The sequence below is a fragment of the Meriones unguiculatus genome, chromosome 2, assembly GCF_030254825.1.
Source record: "Meriones unguiculatus strain TT.TT164.6M chromosome 2, Bangor_MerUng_6.1, whole genome shotgun sequence".
NCBI lineage: Eukaryota > Metazoa > Chordata > Mammalia > Rodentia > Muridae > Meriones > Meriones unguiculatus.
This window is the reverse complement of record NC_083350.1, coordinates 18,986,242-19,012,298: the sequence shown is the minus strand read 5'-3', so window position 1 is coordinate 19,012,298 and position 26,057 is coordinate 18,986,242. Positions and strand designations below refer to the sequence as shown.

At 38.3% G+C, this 26,057-nt stretch overlaps 1 protein-coding gene across 3 annotated transcripts; it reads left to right on the top strand.

The window, feature by feature from the left end:
* The first annotated feature begins 10 nt into the window (after nucleotides 1–10).
* On the top strand, nucleotides 11–21,877 carry Stard6 (StAR related lipid transfer domain containing 6). 3 transcript variants are annotated; one of them, XM_060377077.1, is made up of 8 exons: nucleotides 181–744; nucleotides 1,606–1,686; nucleotides 3,900–3,993; nucleotides 4,163–4,212; nucleotides 12,058–12,184; nucleotides 16,842–16,959; nucleotides 19,295–19,388; nucleotides 21,602–21,877. In XM_060377077.1, exons 3-8 carry the CDS (start codon nucleotides 3,904–3,906, stop codon nucleotides 21,798–21,800), a joined length of 678 nt encoding a protein of 225 aa, XP_060233060.1. In that variant the 5' UTR covers nucleotides 181–744; nucleotides 1,606–1,686; nucleotides 3,900–3,903; the 3' UTR covers nucleotides 21,801–21,877. The 3 variants fall into 3 exon arrangements, with proteins under 3 accessions (XP_060233061.1, XP_060233060.1, XP_060233062.1); XM_060377079.1 differs by having other exon boundaries at nucleotides 4,130–4,212; XM_060377078.1 differs by lacking the exons at nucleotides 4,163–4,212; nucleotides 12,058–12,184 and having other exon boundaries at nucleotides 11–744.
* Nucleotides 21,878–26,057: the final 4,180 nt, after the last annotated feature.

Below are 26,057 nucleotides of genomic sequence, written 5' to 3'. Positions count from 1 at the left end.
CCCGCGGAGGGTTCAGAGGTCAAAGGGCGTAGAGGGGCGTTAGGTCGCCATCCCTCGGGGGAGGTGGGGATTCTCCCTTGTCCTCTCAGCTGGGAAGGTTCTAGACTCCATCCACGTCCCATTACACCCTGGTCCCGAACACTGCTCTTCTCCACCAGTAGGCGCTGCCTGGGCTGTGGGAGGGGAGTGTGCAGGAGACCTGAAGGCGGCCTTAGTAGTTAGTGGGTCCCTTCTCTGTGCGCCAGTCTTTCCCAGTGAGCTTTGCGGCTTCAGAGTAGCATCCCCCCAAGACAGGTACCAGTTCAGCCAAGGGCACTCTGCCCACCACGACCTTCCTCGGCGACATCCCCTCCCCACTCCAAAGCCCTGACCCACCTGGGCTTCCATCCGGCTCAAAAACGCTGCAGATTCAGGTCGGACGGACCCGTGATGGGATTTAACAAACTCTTAGGGGTCCTTTATTCACAGGAAAGAATGGCAGTGACCCAACACGGATTAGGGACCCAGTCGGGCAGCACGGAAAGAGGGAAATCATACAAACATAAAGAGCACTAACTTCTGTGAACCTGTCTACGAGGCTGGGACAGGATATGAGGTGGAAAGACTAAAATTGCAACTAAGTGCTATAGCAAAAAAGATGCTAGCTCAACATTGGTCTATGTTTGTGTTCCACTGACCCTGTGGCTGAAGGCTCCTTGACTTCCGCCTGGATACGTTCTAGTTCATCCAGTATTACATCATCAGGTAATAGAACTGTACCTTAGCTGTCTCCCTGTAGCTCTACTCTCTCTACCTTCCTAAACTGTCCCTTCCTATTTCTCTTTAGCAAATAAAATTGGCAGATGCTTTAAAATGCTGTTCAATAGTTCATTAAACATATCTATTACGGAAATGTGAAATGATTCTAAAATAATAGTATAGCCCATGCAGAAACTTACAGCTAGTGATAAATGCCATTAATTGTGAAATTTCTAGGTCAATGTTAGGTAAATCACTAACAAGTAAAAACCTCTGTTTTGTGTTAGGAGAAACCTATATTGGAGACCAGTGAAACAATGTTTATGGCATGACCTAAAAAAAAAAAAAAAAAAAAAAAAAAATTTTCCAAACTACCTCATAGTAGTTTGAATAAGAATGGCCCTATAGGTTTACCTGTTTGAATACTTGCTCTCCAGTCGGTAGAACTATTTGGGAAGGATTAGGAAGTATGGTCATGATTGAGGAGATGTGTCACTGGGAAGCGGGTTTTGAGGCCTCAAAAGGCTTGTGTAATTCCCAGTGTTTGTGTCTCTGTCTGCCTCCAACCTGCAAATCAACATACATGTGTTCAGTGTTCTTGCCATGATGCCTTCGCTCTGTCATGATGGAGTTTAATCCCCTGAAAATATAAACCCTAAATTAAATGCTTTCTTTTATAAGTGGCTTTGGTCATAGTCTTTTATCACAACAATAGAAAAGTAAGACATACATATTATTTCTACCTAAGGAATGTGTTTTATAATCAAGATATAAAGTGTTAATGGAGGACATTGTGGAGGATTTATAAAATATGTTGACCTAAGTTGTGGATCAAAATAATTCTACCTCTACTTTATTCCCTTACAGGTTAACAGATATGGAGATCTCCAGGAGGATTTGGAGAACAGTATCAATGGGAACTGAAATTCTGGACTAGATTTGAGAAAGGTAAAGAAACCAGGACTTTTATAGAAAGAGGAGTTGAGGATTCCATAACGTACTGTGGTTTTTCTAATGTAAAAGATACCACCTTGCTACTGTGCCTTTCTGGGAAACTAAGCAAAAGAATGCAAATTTATGATCCAACCTAAAGAGTATTAGGTGAGAGCAAAGGATCTTCTAAATGTGTATGCCTTAAGATATGAGCCAGAGAGCTGCCAAGGTGGCTCAGTGGTTAAGAGCACTGACTGTTCTTCCAAAGGACTGGGGTTCAATTCCCAGCACCCACATGGCAGCTCACAACTGTCTGTGACTTCAGGATGTAATATCTTCACACACAGACATAAATGCAGCCTAATAAAAAAAAAAGAAAGAAAGAGAAAGAAAGAGAAAGAAAGAAAGGAAAGAAGGAAGGAAGGAAGGAAGGAAGGAAGGAAGGAAGAAAGAAAGAAAGAAAGAAATAAAGAAAGAAAGAAAGAAAGAAAGAAAGAAAAGAGACCCGGCATGGTGGTGCACACCTGTAATCCCAGCAGGCAAGATCTCTGTGAATTCCAGGCCAGCTTTAGTCTACAAAGCAACGTCCAGGACAGCCAAGCCAAGGCTACATAGAGAAACCCTGTTTTTTTTTTTTGGGGGGGAGGGTGGTGTATGTGAGCCAGTTGTGGTGGTACACGCCTATAATCCCAGCAGCGGCAGGCAGATCCCTATGAGTTTGAAGCCAGCCTGGTCTAGATGTGTTACGGTGCTTGAAGGCAGTTATTCTAACCTATTGACCACCTTGAACAAAACCCATCACTGCTTCAAGCATTTTTGCATATAATAATTCTCTTAACCTTAATGGACCCCGTGGGCATCATTATGTCCTTTCTATAAATGTAGGAAGTTGAAGTTCAGAGCCTAAGGATTTTACCAGCTTTAAGTGTCAGAGTCAGGATTTGAATCTAGATGTTACCATGTTCCTTGGAACATCTCTCCAGGTTCCCCTAACTGAAAACTAGTTGATGGGCTAAAGGACCACAATACCACAGCTTGCTGAACACATTCCCAGTAGACACAGTGCCTTAATTGGTTTTGCTATACTTAACTTTTGTACTTAGTCCCTTTGTTGGCTACTACAAATTACCATAGACAAGGTGGTTTATAAAAAGCAAAAGTTCATTTCTCACACCTATGGAGGCAATACATCTGACAGGTGTGCCATAATGCTTGCTTTCTGATCAGGACATTTTTCTGGAATGCAGACTGCTACCTTAGAGCTATGTCCTCAGGGCAGAAGGGACAAGAAAAAGCTGACTGCAGTCTCTTATAAAGACACTAAGTCTTATCCAGGAAGTCTCTGCCCTCAGGACCTAATCACCAGCCAGTTTCAGTCTATGAATGTGGAGGAATGAAAACAGTCATTTTCAATACTTAACCAGCAAGGAGAGATTTAGCAAATGCATTGAAACTGAATCGCTTTGAATATGATCTTGCCTGAATGGTTGACATTCAAGCAGAGGATCCAAGGAAGCATAATCTTGTGAATTTTCCAAGGAGAGAGAAAAGTAAGGACAAAGACCTTGAGAAAGGGCATTTTGGGGTTGCATTTGAGGAATACCCAGAAGATTGATATGATTGTGGCTAAGTGGACAAGAAGATAGTTTATACGAGCATGCTGGATGAGGCCATATATGGCCTCTGCCACTCACTTTACCACGGCTAATGCCAAGAGCACATCATGAACAGAGATTGCCACATCCTAAGGAAAATAAGCTCTTTAGAAATAATGGTTTTTTGAAAGACTAGAACATGCCATGCTCCAGGCACTCATTTAACACATTTAGGGCTTTATTTAACACTTTGACTCTACAAGGTGTTACTTAAGTCCTAATTTTCCATCAAGAAGAAAGCAGAAATATTCCCTACCATGCTTCACACAGGGCAGGGATCGGATTTCACCCAGGTCCCTGATCTCAAAGTCTGGCTTTTACACATTTGCACATTTTCTCATTTGAAGAAAGAAGTGAATGCACATAGTCAAATAATTATTGTGCATTGCTAAATGACAGATATTGTAAAAAATAGTATTAAAATGTAATATAGCACACTTATATTATCTACAACTTGAGAGACTGGACAGAAGAGTGGCTTCAGTTCATGAGTTCAAGACCAGCTTTTGCAACATGGAATTTTTTTGTTTATATGATTATATTCTTACCATATTTGTTTTTAAATTTTCACAGGTAGATGGACTATAAGACAATTGCCCAACAAACTGCGGAAGAACTTTTGGCTTACAGTCAAGATATATCTGGCTGGCAAGTGGTTAAAATCTCAGTAAGAAAACAAGTATTTTTCTCAATGAAAGATTACTGTAAAGACATTTTAAAATAATATATTCTTTTGTAAGCCAGAAAATCATAGTTTTACTTTTGTTTTGCTTTCGGCTTGTTTTGTTTTCTGTATCTGACAGTTAATTTATTTCTGGATTTTATTCCCCTTTGAGAAAAAGGTAACTGTTTCCAGCAAGACCTCTAGACTATTCCTCGGCAATCTGTGAGTACATTTTCCCATTTACAGTCATTGTTTTAAGTTCAGTGGCATTACCAAATCTGGAAGTCAGCACTACTTTATCAACCAGAACAAACCATTTAACACTCACCAGGAGATGATGCATGAAGTCATGTGATTGTCATGAAGTACAGTAATCACGTATTGTGCAACAATATCCAGACATGAATACAGTCACAAAGTAAATCCCTTCTGCAGATTATTTGTGTAGTGTAGAGCTTTTCACTGGCCTGCAGGAGGCCCTGAGATCCCTCCCCAACACCGGAAAACTTGCACAAAGAATTCCTTCTAACTTACTAGGGTAGAAAAGTTCTGCAAAAGCACACTGACATTTCTTACCAACAGTAGCATTCTTCTGATATGGGAATCATTCTTTTTTTTTTTTTCTCAAATCCCCAAAATCCCTGTCTTTTTCTCTCTTATTCATAAGTGCAGATATTTTTCCCTATAAATTGTTTTAAGCATATTTTTAAGGATTGAACTGTTTCAAACACAAGTATACTAAAGATGAATGTGTTGACATATTTTAAAGTTCCTTTTTTTTAGGTGTTCATTTATAGCTTCTAGTATCACATCTGTTCCTTCATATCACTTGGTTATTACAAAAATCATAAGCAAATTTTTAGAAACCATTCCTTTGATATTCTGTGTTTGTGCATTTGGCTTTTGCTAGGATTTTTGTGATTGTTTTTTGTTTGTCTTTCATCTTACTAAAGTTTACCTGTATTTGTACACCAATATTTGTGGGTTTGTTGTTGTTTTGGTCTGGAGATAGGTCTCACTAACTCAGCTTTTTCTGCTTTAGCCTCCTGCATGCCATTTTTTTAAGTTCATGGATAAGAATGGAATGAATTTCTCTCATTCATTTTAATGAGTACCACGAAAGTAATTTTTTTTTAAGCTAAGCAATAGCAATAGATGACCCTAACAGCGGTACTTTCAAAAACTAAACAGAGGGCAGGGGAGGTATAAATATATTAAGCCCAAGTATACCAGAGAAATAAAACGTATTTAATGGTCAGCTTGACACAATCTAGAATCACTTAGGATGAGAGTTTCAGTGAGGGGCTGAATGAATCAGGGTGTCTGTAGGTCTGTTGGTGAGGGATTGTCTTGATAACTTGATACAGGAAGATTCAGGCTACTTTGGGCAGCACCATTCTTTTAGCCGGCTTTTGTCATGAAAATTATTTTCCTTTCACATTCAATTATGACTGATAGTTTGACTGGGTATATTAGACTAGATTGACAATTGTGATCTTTCAGAGTCTGAAAGTCTTCAGTCCCATCACTTTTTTATTTTTTATTTATTTATTTATTTATTTATTTTGCATTTTTTTAAATTTTATTTTTCTCATTACTTACATTTTGTTAATTCTGTATCCCAGCTGTATCCCTCATTCCCTCCCAATCCCACCCTCCCTCCCTCATCTCCTCCCTGCCCCTTTCCAAGTCCACTGATAGGGAGGACCTCGTTCTCACAGGGTTAGGAGCAGCTGGCTCTGCAGGCTGCCCCAAGTATTGCTTACTTCCAAACTAACCTTTTTGTTGCATATTTGTGTTTTTTTTCTTGTGAAAGATGCCTGCTCAGTTTGTTGGCCCATTTATTGATTGGCGTGGAAGGCTTTGGTGTTTAAGTTTTGCAGTTTTTATAGAGTATAGATACTAAGGGATTGAAATATAGCTGACCATGATCCTCTCACTCTGTGGGCTGCTGCTCACTCGATGGGTTTTCTTTGCTGTGCAGGAGCTTTTTAATTCCATGTCAATTCTTATGGCTGTTTGCCGTGCTGTCGGGATTCTGTCCAGATATTTGTTTCCTATACTTGTGTACTGGAGTGTTTTCCTTTTCCAGTTTCAGATTTTTGTGTCTTACATTAAGGATTTTGATCTAGTTTGAATTGATTTTTGTGCAAGGTAAGACATACAGACTCCATTTCATTCTTCTGCAGGTTAATATTCTGCTTTTTGAGCACCATTTATCTAAAAAGCTGTCCTTTTTCAAGTGTATATTTTTATTAAATTTATCAATTTAGATTTTACTACTCTCAGTTAGTTGGTATATTTTATTCTTTTCAAACAACCATCTTTTTTTTTTAGAATTTTTTTTTAATTTTATTTTTCTCATTAGTTACATTTTGTTAATTCTGTATCCCAGCTGTATCCCTCATTCCCTCCCCAATCCCACCCTCCCTCCCTCATCTCCTCCCTGCCCCTTTCCAAGTCCACTGATAGGGGAGGACCTCCTCCCCTTTCATATGACTCCGTTTTGTCAGGTATTTTCAGGACTGGCTGCAAAGTCCTCCTCTTTGGCCTAACAGTACTGCTCCTCCCTTGGGAGGTGGGGAGGTCAAAGAGCCAGTCATTGAGTTCCTGTTAGAAATAGTCCTTGTTCCCCTTACCATGGGAAACCAATTGATTACTGAGCTATCACGGGTCACATCCGAGCAGAGGTTCTAGGTTTTATCCTCTCATGGTCTTTGGTTGAGTGTCTATCTCAGAAAAGACCCTGTGCCCAGATATGTTTGGTCCTTGTGGAGCTCCTATCCTTTCCACATCAAACTCCCCTTCTTTCATATGATTCCCTGCACTCTGCCGAAGGTTTGGTTATGAGTCTTAGTATCTACTTTGGAACACTGCTAGGTAGAGTCTTTCCGATGCTTTCTGCGGTAGACTCCTGTCATACATTCAATGCATATCCCATTTGTCTTTTTAAATGAGGATCATCATACCCTGTGTCTGCTTTCTTGATTATCTTTTTTAGGTGTATAGATTTCATTATGTTTATCCTATCTTTTAGGTCTATATAAGCGAGTATATTCCATGTTTGTCTTTCTCCTTTTGGGATACTTCACTCAGAATGATCTTTTCTAGATCCCACCATTTGCCTGCAGATTTCATGATTTCCTCCTTTTTGATTGCTGAGTAGTATTCCATTGTGTAAAAATACCACAATTTCTGTACCCATTCCTCCGTTGATGGACATCTGGGTTGTTTCCAGGTTCTGGCTATTACAAATAAAGCTGCTACAAACATGGTTGAGCAAATGTCCTTATTGTGTACTTGAGCAAATTTTGGGTATATGCCTAGCAGTGGTATAGCTGGGTCTTGAGGAAGCACTATTCCTAATTGTCTGAGAAAGCGCCAGATTGACTTCCAAAATGGTTGTACCAGTTTACATTCCCACCAGCAGTGGAGGAGGGTTCCCTTTCTCCACAACCTCTCCAGCATGTGTTGTCGCTTGAGTTTTTCATCTTGGCCATTCTGATGGGTGTAAGGTGAAATCTCAGGGTTGTCAAACAACCATCTTGACTGACTAATAAGTCTCTGTATTGTTCTTTGGAGCAGGGACCCTGTGATGCTGAGCCATTCACATTTGCTAGTGAATTTCAGGAGCTAATCTCTAGTCTCCTCCAGCACTTGGTATTCCCATGGTGCCTGGGACAGATCACCATCCGGACTGTAGAAGGAGAGGAGGATATAACGAGCAGCTCAATTTCAGCTTTGCATACCCATCCTCTGTCACTTACCTGAGTTCTGCTGGAGACACTTCAGCCAGATTTGGGTTCCGAAAGAGCACTGGAGCCCTTACACCACCTTCCTCTGCAGTCACGAGCTCAAAGCCAGCTCACTAATTTTGGTTTTAGTAAGAATATATTTTTAAAACAGACTAGAGAAGTGTCCTAGAGAGAAGGTTTTGATTAGCTTCTCGATGATATGATGTTACCGTGCAGCTGCTGCCGCCATCTCTCAGGGGATTACGTGAAAGACTCTCTGTTCATGGTCACACATCCCATTGTTCACCCAGTGCCCAAGGCAGAGTCTCAAAATACGCTTTAATTTTTGCCACCTCCCTGTATAAAATCCTTTAAAGAATGTCTTTCACATCTAAATAAGATGCAAACATTTCATCTCCACCTCCAAGTCACTCTCAGTCCCTCCTTTCCTATCACAGCCTTCTCTTTCTCCCTCTGTTACATTTACAAGAGATCTGTTGTCAGATAATCCTGCACTGAGCCGTAGAGTCTTAAGAGTTTTAGGTTTTTTGTTTTTGTTTGGGAGTTTTTGTTTGTTTGTTTGGCTTGGCATACATCCCTCGTCATATCTCTCCAAAGCTAATATCAGTTTTGATTGCCAGGGTTTCAGCTTTACTATGTCCTCTTCAGAATGACCTTCCTGCCTTCCTGGCCAAATGTCCCACATGTGCACACTCAGTCCCTGCTTAATATTTGGCTGTTGTAACCTTCAAAGGGGACACTGTATGGGATTTATTTTTAATTCATTATAATGTCTTATTAGAATATGCAGTGGTGTGAGCAGGAACTTGAATAGGAGCGAGCCTAGCAATAGGTCACCCTTGTGTTTTGTGGTAACCCTACACCCCAACACTGCCTGCCACATAGACACATGGTAAATATTTATGTAATAAATGTTCAGTGTTAAATACACCTGCGTTATAAGACGTGATCTATATATTTTATCAGCATTTGTGTTTTTAAAAATAATTTACTGCCCCAAAATGACTTGTGGTGGTTAGCTTTGGGCGCTTTGTTTTATGCATGAGAAGAAAGCACATCATTGACTGGAACACCTTCCCTTTCTGCCCTCACCTAAACACTCCTCTAATATTATGTCAGGCATTACATTAAATAAGAGACTAGTTTACTCCGTACATATCCCCAATATAAATAGCATTACCCCCACCCTCTCCGGTGAACAAAGGCCTACCGAGGTACGATCCCCACGGTACCTACATTGTAATAATGAAACAGAAACCTTAGAAGCCAGGACTTTGCTTCCTTCAAAGGCTACCTGTATCATCTTAGTCATCATTTCTTCTGAGTCCTAAAACTATCCATATATGCTTGGAATAATTGAGGCACATTACCCAGAGAAAGCATCTACCAGTCTACCTTTTCTGCTTTAACATTACATGCTTATTTACCATGCTATTTTCTTTTCCTATCAGTTATTCCCATACTGTGTATTATCTTAATAATCACTACCAGTACATTTAATTCTTTCTTAAAACTCTGAGGAAGACATATGAGATATTTATATATTTCATAAATAACAATATTCAGATTCAAATGAGTTTTAAAATTGTGTCACAGCCAGGCACTGTGGTACACACCTGTGCATACCTCCCCAGCACTCGGGAAGGCAGAGGCAGGCAGATCTCTGCAAGTTTGAAGCCAGCCTGGTTCTGCAAAGTGAATCTAGGACAACTAAGGCTACACAGAGAAAAAAAAAATATAACAACAAAGGTAGTAGATAAAGTTGTTGTGACCAAAATGAAAAGCCCAGTTTAGCATAGTATTCATCCTGGCTTAGTATCTTCCTAAGCAAAAGTCCTAGAAGTATCCCTGGGCTGGAGAAATGCCACAGTCCTTAAGAGCGCTTGCTGCTCTTCCAGAGGACCAGCCTATAGTCTGAAGTGCTCATGACGGGCAGCTCGCAGGTGCTTTTCACTTCAGTTCTCAGAGACCCCCTGTCCTGTGCCTCTGTGGGCGTCTGCACGGCACACACAAACTCATGCAGGGACAGGTGGGTAAGTAATATGAAATAACAGAAATAACAATCACCCACATAGCATTAATAGGATAATCTGAAAAGTGCCGTTTAAACTCTGCTGCCTGCCCCCTTGTGAATAATTTGTGGAATAAGTTGAGTTGTTCGGTGGTAAGTTGGCTAGCGCTCTCCCAAAGCTCGAATTTGGGGTTTAAACTAGGTTATGCCACGAGTAAAAGAATCAATATCAGAAATGCCAACATTGTCATATTATTTCATAAATAATGGTAAAACAGGCTTCCAAATCACCCCCCAGAAAGCTTTTCCTGTTCCCCTCTTACTCCCTCATATTCCTGTGCTCTCTAGTTTGTCCACATTTACTCTTCTTTCCAGAGACAGCCTGGATTATGTCTACTGTCCCCTAGGATGAAGTACAAAAGAGTAGAAAATATATCCTTAGCCATACACTTAGTTTGTTTGGTGTCACATGGTGAAAGGCTATTAAAAGACTGTGTTAGCCATAGTCACTAATTACATTTCAGAAATAACTGCTTCTTGAATGGAGTAAGCAGGTATTGTTAGGTATAGGCTAGAAATGCAGAATGTGAAGTCCCAGTCATAGAGTTTACAGACTTGCCACAGAGACAGATTAAAGGATAAGCTGTGGCAGTATGGGCAAACTTGTGAACAAAAATTTTGTTCTTCAATTTTAATTGTTTCATGTCTGACATTGTTACATTTTGTTGTATTACCTACTATATATATAGATAGATAGATAGATAGATAGATATATGTTTCTCCCTTTCCCTCCCCCTCCCTCCCTCTTAAAAACATTTTATCCCACAAAAGAAATTGGGAACCAGCTAAGTTTTTAAAGAAAAATTAACATATACAAGGAAGTTCTCTAAAGAATTCCTTGGGGCTGGAGAGATGGCTCAGTGGTTAAGAGCACTGTCTGCTCTTCCAATAGGACCTGGGTTCAATTCGCAGAACCCACATGGCAGCTCACAACTGTCTGTAACTCCAGTTCCAAGTGTCTGACACCCTCACACCAATTCATATAAAATAAAAAATTAAAATTAAAATTAACAAAAAAAAAAAGGAATTCCTTGTCTGACCAAATCATAGAAGCCAGTCAGATGCAAGGGCATTGCCTGCAATCCTGGCTTTAGCATTCAGGAAACTGAGGAAGGAGGTGCTCATGTTTGAGACCATACCGAGCTTTATAAAAAGTTCCACAGCCTGGGCTACATAGCTTCACCCTGTCTCAATAAAAGAAAGCAGAAGTTGAGGGCAAAAATTTTCCACACTACTATTTTCTCTAACTAATCATGGCATTTTAGCTCTTATGTTTTCTGAAAAAAATTAATATTTTAAAACTTAAAGGTTTTGCCTCTCCATCTCCCTTTTCTGAAGAATAGGGGAGGGAGGGTAGGATTGGAAACAGGATGGGGAAGCTTAAGTGAATAAATAAATTTTTTAAACAGTTTTGCCTCAAAACATCTATTCTCTGTCTTTGAAAAAAAAAAATGGATGAAAGAGTAAGGGCATAGCCATACTCCTCTGATTTCACTTCCAGCTGGCAACCTTCTGCTAATAGTGGCTTTGGATCAAGTTTTTCCCCAACACCTTAATTTTTTGCTGGATAACAATATCACACAAGGTTTGAAAGCCATTGTCAATAAAGACGTGATCACAACACAGGGCCCACACATGCCAGGGAAGTTCTCTGCCAGTGAGCAGTATCCGAAAACCATCTTTGTACTTTTTGAGACAGTGTTTCACTAAGTTGCCCTGTCTGGTCTTAAACTCACCTTCTGGCCTAGTCAGAAATTATATGTAATGATTCTCCTGCCTGCTCACACACAAACACACACACATACACACACACACACACGCACACACACCAAGTAGCTGAGATTGTAGGCCTGTGCCACCATTCCTGGCTAGGAAAGTAAATTTTGAAATAATTGCTTCAGTGCTTATTTAAGTAAGCTATGCTAGTTTCCTACTCAGTATATTGTAGTGAATAAAATTATTTAAAATACTGTATACATTTCCCTTTAGAACATGTATCTAAAGAATCTGAAGTATAAATGAATTTTGTGCTTAATCTTAGATCTCATCCCCAAGGTATTTCATCATATATATGCAAATATTAAAAAGAATTCAAAATAAAAAATATCTTAGGTCCTAAGCGTTTTAGGTATGGGACACTCAAAATTTCACAATTGTTTATTTGCTATCTTTAATTTCAATAGTAGTGTATCTTGAGCTTAAGCTAAATTTTTGAAATTTTCTTAACTTTGGCAACCATAGATATCGTATTGAAGGAATAATTCCAGAATCAACAGCTAAGCTCTCTGACTTCCTCTATCAGCCTGAAAACAGAGTGACATGGGATAAATCGTTGAAACGGTACAATGTGATACACAAAATTGACTCGGTAATTTGATATTTAATAGTAAACAATTGTTTACTGTATTACAATATTTTTATTTTTAATTGTTTACTGTATTACTATAATATTTTAGTGAGTTAAGTTTATTTAAACTGTGTAGTATTGAATATATGTCTTATAGACACAAATTATCTGCTTTTTTGAATGACAGGGTTGGGGATTGAAGTAAGGGTCATTTGCATGCGAAGTAAACTCCGTAACTCTGAATACCGCCCCAACACACCAATACCCATATACCAGTAATGCTATTAAAATCTATGTGAGACCAGATCCTGCCCAGGCTGTTCTCAACCTAGAATTCTAAGCATGGACCACTACACCTAGCTGAAATGTTATAAAGGCTTTAAAATATTGATTTTTTTTATTAGTCGAGAATTTAATTCCAATTAGTTTTCTTCAGTTTGTAAATAATTATCACATTCCTGATATGGCAGTCTCTTGTTGATATGCACTTTTTGCTATGAGGGAATTAAGCTTAGCTATCCACCTCTATTATATAGAAACAAGTTTTAACAGGCCTTGTTGATAAGGCGTCAAAAGTTATTTTGGGGGAATGGCGTGTACACGTGAGTGCAGGTACACAAGGAGGCTGGAGCCATAGAACCCTCGGGAAGCTGTTGCTGCTAGTGGTTGTGAGCTGTCTGATGTGGGTTCTGGGAACCAAACTAGGCTGTGTCTCCTGCAAGAGCAGTATATGCTGTTATCCACTGAGCCAACTCTCCAGCCATCGGTTTGGGGTTTTATTGCTGCTGCTCTGGTTTTTAATAAGCTTTTATGATCCTAGTGCTTCCTACACTGCCTCACCTAGAACTGGACATTCTCCCTCCTCCTCAGTGCTGTGACTACAAGTGTCATGATTAAGTTTAGTTTGTAGATATGGCATTAGAACACATGTACATGTCAATACGTACCATAAGGATATAAGAAACAGCAGGTGCTGATAAATATTAAAGACAGGGACTGGTGAGTTAGCCTAATGGGTGATGCAAGTATAAGGACCTAAATTGGAATCCCAAGAACCCATGTTAAAAAAAAAATGGTTACAGTAGCAACTAACCCCTGTACTCCCATGGGGGGAGATGAGAAGCTGAAACAGGAGAAGTCCCAGAACTCATAGACTGGATAGCCTGTAATATACAGTAACAAACAGCAAAGAGGTCTTTTCTCAATCAAAGTTGTCCTCTAACCTCCACACATGCACTGTTGTAAAAACACACACAAATACACACACACTAATAGAAAAGGCAAATCAAAACATTTTTGAAAGACTCAGGACAAGGTATGAACTAATGAAAGAACATTTTATCTAGCACATAGACTAAAAACCATACAGAGAACATTTTTGTGACTTCTATTTAGGCATGACATGCAAACTCATGTTTCAAGTGTTTCATATTTTAAAATGTGTGCAATAAAAATATAAATAGTCATACAACATGAAAATCAAAATAAAGTGATCTAAAGATCACTAATCCTATAGTAATGGGTTTCTATTGAAAACAACAGACAAATTTTCAAAAAATTTAAGAATTATAAATACATTCAGAAAATTCAATAAGGATGAAAATACCAGAAAGAATTTTAAGACAGAAATAACTCTTCAATGAAGTTCAAGAAAACAAACAGCTGAATAAAATAAAGAAGACAATGCAGGATATGAAAACAAATTTCAATAAAGATCTGAAGTCTTTAAAGAAAACCCTTGAAGATATGAAGCTGAAAATAAAGATTCAAAGTCAAGTGAAAAACCCAATTAAAAAATAGAATGTATCATACAGAAGATAGAATAGCAGAGCTTGATGATAAGATAGATAAGAACTGAATCACTCAGTTAAAAATAATTTTAAGTGTAATTGGAATATGTGAGATCTGCTACAAATTATGGGCACAGTAGGAAAATTCCATACCAAAGGCCTAAAAAATATTTTCAGTGAAATCATAGAAGAAAATTTCCCAAATCTAAGTAAAAAAATGAGTATCCAGAAACAAGAGGCATATAGAACACCAAATAGAACCAGAAAAGAAACTCTTCCTATAGTATTGTAGTTAAAGCACTAAATACACAGAAAGAAAGAAAAAAAAAAAAACATTCAAAGATCGAGGTTACATGCAAAGATAGTTATATGAGAACGACAGCTGACATTTTAATGGAAGCATTAAAATCCAGAAGAGCAGTTTCTGAAAGACCATAGATGCTAAATGAGATCAGGATGTCCAACAAAATTTTCAGTGACAATTGAAGGGGCAAAAGGAGAAATTGGTGAGAACAGTTAGGAAGCTATCAGAGCAATCTAAGTGAACTCTTAGGTGGTTTGCGCCAGGGTGATAGCAGTATGAAGCAAGGGAAGTCATTGAAGGGAAGGATTGAAGATACAGTCCAGAGATGGGTGTCCTGACAGAAGAAGAAAGAACCAAAATTAAATTCTAACAGGATTGTGGTTAAACAACTGAACTTATTCTAGAAAACTGTAGAACTATGTACTTAAAATTGGTGAATTTATCATAGGTAATCTAAAAACAAACAAACAAAAAGCACTAAGTCCTCTGACAGGCAAAGGAATCACACAGGACACCAGCCTTGGTTTTTTGATAAGGGTAGGCCAGTCTAAGCTTCATCAGGAGACTCTTCCTGAAATAAACTCTAGGGTGGAGGGCATGTCTAGCTCAGAGTTAAAGCTCTTGCCTATCAAGCATTAGGCCCAGGGTTTGATCCCCAGCACTGCAAAAGAAAGAGGAAAAACTGTGGCTGAGGCTTTAGCTCAAAGAAGTATTATATGGCAATGGGGACTAGTTTTCATGATTTATATCTGAATATTTGTAGACTTCTAGATGCGTGGGTCTTTGGCTTTTAAAGTCTTCAAAACAAGCTAAAGAGCAAATGTCTATCATGTGTTCCTCATATTATCGAGCAGTCAGGTAGAGAAACAGTGAGCTTTACTAATGCAAACATAGACATGAGACTTTGTCATTCACCATTGTGTAGCACTGACCAGAAGGGTCCAGACACTTCAGAAATGTCTGCTGTTATTGCAAGTCAGTATGAAAGAATGCTAATTTGGCACTAAAAAACTTAAAAAGCAGACTGAAGTGGTGTGACTTGCCCAAGAATCCTACAGCAAATATGTGACAAGAGTTAGACTTTGTATCTGGTTCCTGCCCTGTCCAGTCAGTACTCCATAGTACCTCTGAATGATGTCATTATTTCACTTTCCTTTCCATATTTATAATATTTCACCTCCAGAAGTGTTAACTGCCTGTTATGCAGACCATGGATGAGGAAAGAATTGTCATTCTTGGAGACATATGTACAATACAATGGGCAAACGAGGTAAACAGTAATTTAAAATCATAAATCATGGATCAGGAGAAGAGGGCATAGTACTACACAGGACAACATAAAAATTGATTAAATAGCCAGAGACTGTGGAAGGCAGGCTTGTGGTGCTAAGGTGTTATGTAGCAGTTTTCTCCAAGATAAAGCCTTCCATCTTGGAGAGAAATTTCTTGAGATATGGGCTGTGAAAAGGGAAAGTAAATACGCTATTTTATGATAGGATGTTTACAAATAAGTGAAAAATCAGTGTTTTAGTAAAATATTCTGTCCTTGAGAGAAGCTCTGTTAAGACAGGAAAGAAGCTACTCAAAATAGCTTCAGGAAGTCCCTGAAACTGACCAGATTCACTAAGCTTCTCCCTCCACATGAGTATGTGGGCAGTAAAGACTGCTGAGAATTGCTCAGAGAAGCCAAGCAGTGTGAGAGAAGCAGAGAACTGCCCAACTGCCTGGAAGAAAGAAGGAACAGCTGAGCTGCGTGGAAGAGTTAGATAAACAGAGCCACCTGGAAAGGAGCTGCCTGCAAACTGGCTGTGCAGAGTTCAGTTCCAAGTTTCTAGTTTTTATGACCTGTTATCCATGCTGGGATGGGCCTTAGTAGCAGCTGTCCTTGAGTCATCTTAGTTCCTGTAAATAACCCTAATAAAACTCATTGGTTCACCAAATTGGACTTCGATATAGCCTTACATTGGTCTGTCATGGCTTCCCTCTTTGGGGTGAGTAGACCTGTGTTTATGTCTCCCCAGAAAAAGTCTGCCATGCAGCACAGGCCAGCAGAGAGCGAATTTCTCTGACAGGGATAAGCAGTGACCGTGGATCCTTTTAGTGAGGATGGCTGTTGGACTCTGGAAGAGCTTATCTGAAGCATTCTAAATCTAGTTTCACTGGGTGTTTTTAACACGGGTCTTTAATTTTTAGGCCTAAAGTGTCAAATCAATGTATTTTCAGGATATTTTATCTACTCAACATAGACGGACAAAATAGGGCTATACGGAAATCTGAGAGCCTGGGTTCTAAACTTCTTTCTAGGTGTACATATGGTTTCATCTGATGGGCCTTGCCTTCTCCATCTACAAATAGAATAAATGATCTTCATATTCCTCACTGAATGTGTGCTCTCATAATTGTGACTCGAATGTTCTTTAACACTAAAAATGCAGGCTGATTTGGTGAGACAGCCTTAACACTTCTTTTAAACGTTAGGATTTTTCCAAAGCCAGGCTAAGCATACATGACGAAGTTCTTTGGGGAACAATAAATGATTACCATTCGGTAATTCTTGCCATCTTTATGGTTTGACTTGTTGCAGGACACGTTTATATGCCACACCATTACACACAGTTTTGCCATGGGCTCAATCTCCTCCAGAGACTTTATCGACTTAGTGCACATCAAGCACCATGAAGGGAATATGGACATTATCTGTAGTAAGTTGGAACCTTTGGCCGTGTTTTAGTGTCATTGTAACTCCTTTGCCATTAATAGTATTAATAGTTTAGACGAAACTATACTTTCTTAGTTTGTTTATTCAGTACAACCAAAAATCTTGTCATGTGCACAGGCTAAGTATTTTACATAACCATGAGGTGCTGTTTAGCTAAGTTCCTCCTGGACTTTTACAGTATGAACTATGGACTCAATACAGATAGATTACTGTAAGCTAAAATTTCAATGTATGCATTTTAAATCCAATGAAAGAAAACTAGCATATTTATCTATATCTATATAATCTTACACTTGGCTTGTTTAAAATAGGCACACATAATAATTGCTACACTATTGAGTATAAAATATGAAAATACTGAATACTGCTGGATGGGTCTTTCCTTGAATGTGCTTATAATCTCTTCTAGGGAATGCAAGTTTTGATATAACTACCCTGCTATGCAGTAATGTGACTCAATAAAATGCAAATATATCATTTTTGCTAACTTGTGTTACTGACTCAAAACCCTTTCACACCGTAAGGGTTTGGACTCTGAAAGCTTAATATTGAATGTGGTGAGAGTACTTTGGCAGGGCAATGGTGACGATCCGTTTTCCTCTTGAACCTGATTCAATACTATAATTTCTATCAATGTTCCCTCTGCAGTAAGCTGCTCGAGGATAGAGAGTGAAGCTGTACTGTTACCTCCCCACACTTACTATGGGATGACACCAGTGTTCCATCTCACAGACAAAGCTTCTCAGCCCTCTGACTCAAAGCCAGTTCTTGGGGTCCTTACAGAATATTACTAAAGACAAATGTTATTGCTGTATACATGTTTTAATCGTTTTCAGAGTTACCACATATAGAATGTTTTCACAGACTACTCTACAAACTTTTACCTTTTCTGAATTGTATATCTATAATTTTCCATATTTTGAAAGCAAGCCATTTCTAGCCCTTATTAATAGTCAGAGGGAAGGTAAAATAGAAGCTGTTCTTTAAGCTTAGCGACATAGTGCTAACACAGCCACATGGGGCCGTAGGCGCGATCCTAGCATAGTAAAATAATAAATGAAAATATGTCAAGTCGGACATGATGGCTCATGCCTTTAATCCTAGCACTTAGGAGGCAGAGACAGGATGATCTCTATGAATTTGAAGCCAGCCTTATGTACATAATGAGTTCCAAGCCAACCAGGAGTATTTATTGAGATCCTATCTAAAAAATAATAAATAAAACATCAGCTAAGTTTAAGTTAGCAACTAGAAATAGCCATTCATTTTGTCCAGCAACAGAGCTAAATTTTCTGTAAGAAATTTCCAGTGAATAAATTTTCAATGAATCGTCAGTTTTCTTCCCAGTGTTTTTAAAGCTTACCCTGCACCTTGCTCTGAGGTACATATTTTACATTCATAATCTCACTAAGGATAAAACTGAAGTTTCCAGAAACTAAGCAGTAAAAATATTGATTTCCATATCTAATAAGCTACTGGATTTTAAACTGCAGTCCTTATGATTTTTCAAAGTCATGCCTCACAAAAGATTTATGCTCTTTGTAAATTATAACAGATTTCAAAAAAGAAATATCAGTATATCTCCATATTTTAAATGGGAAAAATACTTGTGTATTACTTTGGGGCGGTACCATCATCCCAGTATCACGGGCTGTGTTTAGAAAGTAGCTCAAAGAGGAGCATTCACCCAGCCACACTCCCCCCTGCACCAGCGCCTCACTGTGCATTCTGAATAGACTTCATTTAAATCCTTCAGGAAAACCCATATTCTCTGGCTGTAGCAAAAGTTATATATTTTAAACTATTTTTAGATAATTATAATTATCTAATATATATTTCATATGAATTAGATAATTCATATAATTATCATTAATTTAATCATGATCACCTCCCTTTCTCCACTGCAATGTGCATATCATTCTGCATAATTAATTACTGGGACAAATTCTACTAAATTTTAATTAAACTTTGAAATTAGTACATGGAATTAACAGAAGAAGGCATTTAAAGTGTCTAAGTACATCAGAATTTCATAGAAAATAAAAATATTAACAAAAGTCAAGGAGTCCCTGACCCCAGCAAAACAATCTATTTACACTACACTCTTTTGTTTCAAGCCTCAGAAAATAAGATGATGATACTTTTAAAGAGTTTCGCTTGTACAAAAGATTATAAGCAATTTTAGGAACATTAATATGTACACTGTGACACTACTACTAACATTGAAGCTAAGTGCCATCATATTCTGTAATTATGCTTCTAGAAATAATATTTTTGTCTTGGTCAACTGGGTCTCATTTCAACCTTTTTAACCACAGCTAGCAGTGTGGACTTCCCAGGCTATCCTCCAACTTCACATTATGTCCGTGGTTATAATCATCCTTCTGGCTATGTGTGCTCACCTCTGAAAGAGTAAGTCTTATTTGTACTTGTTTATTTTAGCAAGATTTTTCACTTCAACATATAATTTACTTCACTTACCAATAGAAATAGGTGCCAACATATTTTGTTGGAAGAGAAAAGCTGTCCCTAAAAGCAATCTTAAAATGACTTTTTTTATATTTTTGTCTTAAATGTAAAAATAAAAATATATTAGAGGTTTCTGGGCATAATGAAACACACAGATTTTTTCCCACAGCTAAACCTTCCATGATGTTTATATTTCTCCATTAAAAATTAAGGGATTTTGAGCATATGGATATATAAGAAACAGTAACTGGACGTAGGAGAGAAAGAGAGAACTGTGTAACAATAATTGAAGCAGAGGTCATAAATTCGAGAAGCAGAAAGAGTGGGAGAAGGACATGGGAAGAGCTAGATGGGGCAGAGGTAGAAATGATGTAGCTACAGGACTCCTGTATTTTCATGAATAATTCTAAAATGAAATAAAAAATTAAATTTTTTGTTTTCTCTAGTGCTTTTGTATTGAACTGAAGAGCTTAGACCTATTTTACATGTTAGCAGACTGACATTGCTACACATAGTCGTAACAGGAATAATATAGGCTCTTTCCATTTATTTGTCAATCTTGAGTCTGTGGCCAAGATCTTATGATCCCTAGAAGAACAAAGCAAATGAATTGGTGCTCCAAATGAGTGAGGAGAATCAACTCTTGACTGTTACAATTGGCCTCTGCCTGCTGTCCTGCTGAGTGAACATTACAGTCCCATTTACACAGATTGGAAAAAGATGGTGACAGAAACCAAAGTGCTCTGTCTTCTCTTTCCACACAGTCTAATGTTCTAGACAGCGGGCATATGTAACCAAGCTGGGCAGAGCCCTTGTAAAACACAGTGTCCATACTGACTTACTCTCCAGCAGCAGCAGAAAGGCTTTCTTATGTGTGTGACCCCATAGTAAACTCATGCCAAGCTTTAGGACTGACAAAAATAGTCTAGACTCTTCGTAGGGAATACGCAAAAATGGTGACAATCCCACCAGTTACTGCAATTTCAGAATCATTCTGTGAAACTCTGTATGCCTCCATATTTTCAAGTTGACCTAGAATTTTACATGAACACACTTTGTATCATATCCTGAATATTGATGTAGTTAAATGGATCTCTATCCCTTATAATGAATTTAATAGAATCTATCTACCACAACAACTTGAGCCAGCCATTACCCTGTTCCTTACAAAATGCATAAAGTCTTTATTGTTTTATTGGCTGGAGCCTTTGGATCACTTTTTTCTTCCATAGGAGTTAGAGTTTTCAAATGTGTTTTCTGTAGCCATCGTATCTAAGGAGTAAACTTATGTATGTTTTAAGCTGGGTGTGGTAGTATAAGACAGTGATCCTAGGACTTGGGAGGTGAAAGCAGGGGGACGGCTAGCCTGAGATGCACCAAAACTCAGTCTCAGAGAAGGGGAATTAATGAAAGCAGTTATATAAATATTATGTTGGCTTGGCTTGTCCGATTTTGATGTGATGGTTTTCATTTTATCTTATTATATGTTATTTTATTCTGTGTTGTTGTTGTTGTTGTTGTTGTTATCTCCTGGAAGCCTGTTCTTTTCTAATGAGAGACATAAAACAGACTAGATCCAGATGGAAGAGGAGGTGGGGAGAAACTGGGAGGAGTGGAGGGAAGGGAACCTGTATTCAGATTATATTGTATAAAAAAGGAATATGTTTAATAAAAAGGAAAAATATAAATATATCTCACTGAAGAATCTGCACATATATAGGAACATGTATATAATTTTCCCTGTTTATTTCATTTTTAATAGAGGCAGACATTGTGTTTCTTATTGGGTAAATAATTTACAAATATAATGGTGTTATATAAACTTTATAAATGCTACATAAACATGATTAGAACAATTGTTCAGAAAAAGAAGAAAAAGTATGCATTATGAGGGTTGTGTATCCACTCAAAGAATCAAATAAATAACAAACGGAAGGGTATTTAAACTAAAAATTTAATATACCTTCTGAATAGTTTTTATAAGGATGTGATCTCAGGTCATTCTCCCTCCCCCACCCCCTTTAGTTAACTTTCTTGTCATATGCACTATAGAAAGAATCGAAGAGAATTTAAGAATCCTGCCTTCTATGAACTTGCCATTTCATAAGATCAAATTAAGAATGTTTTATCTTTTGTAACTCTTCATTTGCTTACAGAAACCCAGCATATTCCAAGTTGATGGTGTTTGTCCAGACAGAAATGAAAGGAAAAGTGCCCCTCTCGATAATTGAAAAATCCATGCCTTCCAACTTAGTGAGCTTCTTCCTCAACGCGAAAGATGGCATAAAGGCATACAGAAGTCTGTCACCGCGTGAACATCTCAATGGGCACTCATCAGCACACAAAAAGAAATAAAGCCGTTCTGCCAATAAATCATAGAGATTTCCGATAGCACAAACTGCTAGTAAGTGTGGTCTGTTACTGCAGATGACGGCTGAGTCACCATGCATAAATCTGTTCTGTCTCTAGACATTATTCTTGAACAGAGTGCTTGAATGTCTTGTCAAAATAAGAACTTCACTGTACAGGAAGCTCCATTAAATATAGCTTTACTTTCATATAACATTAAATAATGTTCTATTAATAAACTTTGCCCATCTGAATATTCAGGTCATGAACAACCAGATACCAGCAGCAGATAGCATTAATTAGAAATTAATCAAATATTCATATGCGGATGATGGCAAGCACCTGTAATCTCTGTACTAAAGAGGCTGAGATAGGACCAGCATAATGGGACCAGCCTGAGCTACATAGCAAGACCCTCTCAATAAATAAACAGAGAGAGAGAGATTTTAAATTACTTTTCTTCACTTAATGCTTAAATTGAGAATTATGGAAAACTTAAATGTAAAAATTAAACAAATTCCGCTAGGGAACTTAGGGCATAGCTTAGTGGTAAAATGATTGCCTAACATTATAAAAACCCTGTATTTCATTTTCAGCACCAGAAAATGATAATAATTTCACTTTGGTAAACAGCCAATGATGTTTAACTGAACCACCATTTTCATGTCCGTATCAACAATGTAGAACATGGTGCTGAGTCCCATGCCTTGTCTCATTCTATTTCCGTTTCCTTCATCCTTTGGTGTCATCAGTATCATCTAGAGTGATGAGCTAATATACTGCCAAGGCAACATATATAGGCAAATCATCATCCAATAAAGATCTCAGCAACGGCAGAAATGGAGCTGAGCTGACATATGAATCTGCCATGAGGGTCAGCCAATGCTCTGCTTTCTCGACTATGGAGATATACACCAACAAACAGCTCTCATACTAACCACAGCTAACAGTGATGCTGCCTTCTTCAAGGGGCCCTTAAATAGGATCCACAGCCTTTAAGAAAGCAAAAGACGTGTGAAATCATATTTGATACTGACAGAGACTCAAAGGCAATTCAGTGGAGGACAGACACCTACCCAGCAAATGCTACCGGAGCCCTTGGATATCCGGAGGCCTTGACCTGTTCGTGCACCATCCATAATAATGAACTCACAGTGGAACTTGAACATAGATGCAAGCGTAACACCATAGAAAATAGTCATAACCTACAGTTGAGCAGACTTTTTAAACGTGACACTGACAGCAGTGTTCTTACAAAGGAAAGTGACTGCCAAATTTAATGTGCATGGCATGTGAAAGTCTCTAGCAAGAAGATGAAAATACAAGTGGAAAAAAATATTTGTAAAACATTTCCAACAAAGAACTCTTACCTAAAATATACAAGGAGCTTTCAAAATGTATAGTATAAAAACAATCCAGTTAGAAAGTGGCCAAAGACAATAGCACCAAAAAGAATGTGTGACTGAAAAATAAAGTTTAAAAAAAAAAAGTTCCACATGAGCCATTTGGTAAATTCAAGTAACATTCAAGTTGAGATGTCAGCACACTTATAAGAATGGCAAAACATTTAAAATAATGATAGGATCAAGTGTCATATACACAGAGTAACTGGGTTGCTTATATTTCAGGTAGAAAGGAAAAACAGCACTGTCGCTCTGGAAAGCCATAATGCAGTCAGAACTAAACATTCTGAGTGTTCTCTAGAAATCTCACTCTGTCCTACAGAGTAGGAATTGTTCTCATGGAAACCTCTCTACAAATGTTCACAGCAGCTTCACTTTTAGAACCCCAAACTGACAACAATCCCCAAATCCACAGATCCTTTAATGAGTAAGCGAACTGTGGTTTGCCATAGATGACATAGTGCTAAGAAAAAAGCTTTGTTTGTTTTCTTTCTCTTTCTCTTCAGTCCAAAGAATTCCTTCAAGTACCTTTTGTAGTGCTGCAATAGTGGTCATTTTTAACCAGAGGAAGATTTTTTTTCATCCATCAGTTATGTCTGATAGGTTTTCTGGGTATAATAGTCTGGGATGGCAGTTATAAAATATGCTTCATGCCTTTCTGCTGAGACACCCATCAGCTGTTACTCTAATGAGCTTGCCTTTGTATTTGACTTGGTGCATCTTTCTTGAAGCCTTCTGGGTCCTTTCTTTGTTTTGAGTACTTGGAGGGTTTGGTTTCATCTGTTTAATGTTTTGGATGCTTCCTCTACCCAGATGGGCATTCACTGAAAATGTTTTATCCGCTTTTAGAAAGGAATTCTTGACTTTCCTTTATATTCATGATTATTAGAGTTGGTATTTTCATAATTTCTAAATATTATCAAAGCCCAGCATGTACCCTTTTTTAATTAATCCTTATCTTTGTTGGAATGTTCATTCCAATTCTTCAGGATTAAATTCTCTGATCCATTCTATTTGCGGGACACTCCAAAGATATTTTTATTTGCCTTACATTTTCCATTTTTAGTATTTAATTTTTTCCTTCTTCTATCTCTATATTGAATTCCTCTTTCAGACTCCTTGTTTCATTCATCTGTGTGTGTTCTCAGCAGTCTTTTAACAGTTTATTTTCTTCTTTTAAATTCATTTTCTCAGACTTCACATAATTTACTTTCATGGCAGCCATTACTGTAGAATTAATAGTTTTTAAAGGACAAAGATTGTCTTGGTTTTCCACATTCTACCTTGGTTTTGTGTTGGGATTTGCACATTTAGAGTTAGATCATTGGATGGTTGAGTTCATTATTTATTTCGTGTATTTGATACTTTTGCTCAGAGGAACTTGCAGTGTTCAAAGAGTACCAGGTTATTGCGAACTTTTCGTGGGATGGGTCATATGGAGCGTTAGCAGCGTGCTGCGCTCACTAGAGTGCTTGACAAGGCTAGTCTCCTTGGAGTGTTGTCTTCACTGAAGCAACAGGCAGGGCTGATGGCTCCTGGGTGTAGGCTTCACCTGCCTGGGCAGCGGATGGAGCTGGACCTTCTTGAGCATGCGCACTTCACTTCTCCCTTCAGCTGGCTGGAATTAAAGAGCACGCTGTGCTGCGGACCCCCTTCCCATGGCCGTCCTCATCCTCCATCAACCCAGGGCTGATGAAGCAGTGACCACTAGGAGCTCTCAGCCTCCAACCAGGAACATCAGACTGAATCTTCAGACTGAAAAGAAAGACAAATATATCAACAGGGATGAATAAACCTCTCTTTCAATATCGGGTAAATTACAGAGAAATAAGAAAACAACAAATACTACAAAATCAAGAAACCGAGTTGAGATAATACACATTTTTCAACAATAACTCTAATTATCAGTGGTCCTAATTTGGCAGTCAAAAGGTACATGCTAGGATACTAGCTTAAATGCATGGTCTTTTTGTCATTCTAAGAAACAAACCTCACCATAAAAGAGACATTCTACCTTAGCAGTTACTTCTCTGTCATTTTAAAAACACCATATAGAAGGGAGGGTTTACTTGGGCTTACAGTTCTGAGTCCGTCCCCATCACAGTGGAGAAGCACTGGAGCAGGCAGAGCGTGGTTGGCTGGAACAGCAGCAGCAAGCTCCCATCGGACCTCCAACATGAAGCAGAGAGCTCCCTGGGAAAGGCACAAGGCTTGGAAACCCAAATCTCACCCCAGTGTCAAACTTCTTCCTTCCAGGCCCCAGCTCCTTCCTTCAAGGCTCCTGTCCTAGCCGAACAGTATAACCAACTGGGGACCAAATAATGAGATGCCCAGGGAAATGTGGGAGAATATCTCATTCGAACTATCCTACTTAGAGTGAAAGGATGGGGAAAACTGTGTTCCAAGAAAATTAGAAGTAGGAAATAAGCAAGAAACATTATTCTAATATCTGACAAAATTGACTTTCAACCAAAAAGATAGTTATTTCATAATGACTTAAGAATGCGTCAAGAGCACGTGGCAGTTCCAGACAGATAGACATAGAACATGGACATGCCTAATTTTATAAAACAAATACTACTAGAGATAAGATTAATCCCAGCACAGTACTAGTGCGTGACTTCAATACCCTACTCTCATATAAGCAAAGAAAAAGGGGGGTAACCTGAATTAAAAGGCATAATAGACCAAATGAACTTAAAGATATCTGCAAAACAGTTCTTACAAATAATTTGAGAATGCACGTTTTTCTCAACATCTCATAAAACTTGATATGTAACACACAATCACAGAGAGAGGGAGGGTGGGAGAGAGTTGTAGGCATAGACTTTTTTTTTTAACCAAACCTATTTTATTTAGG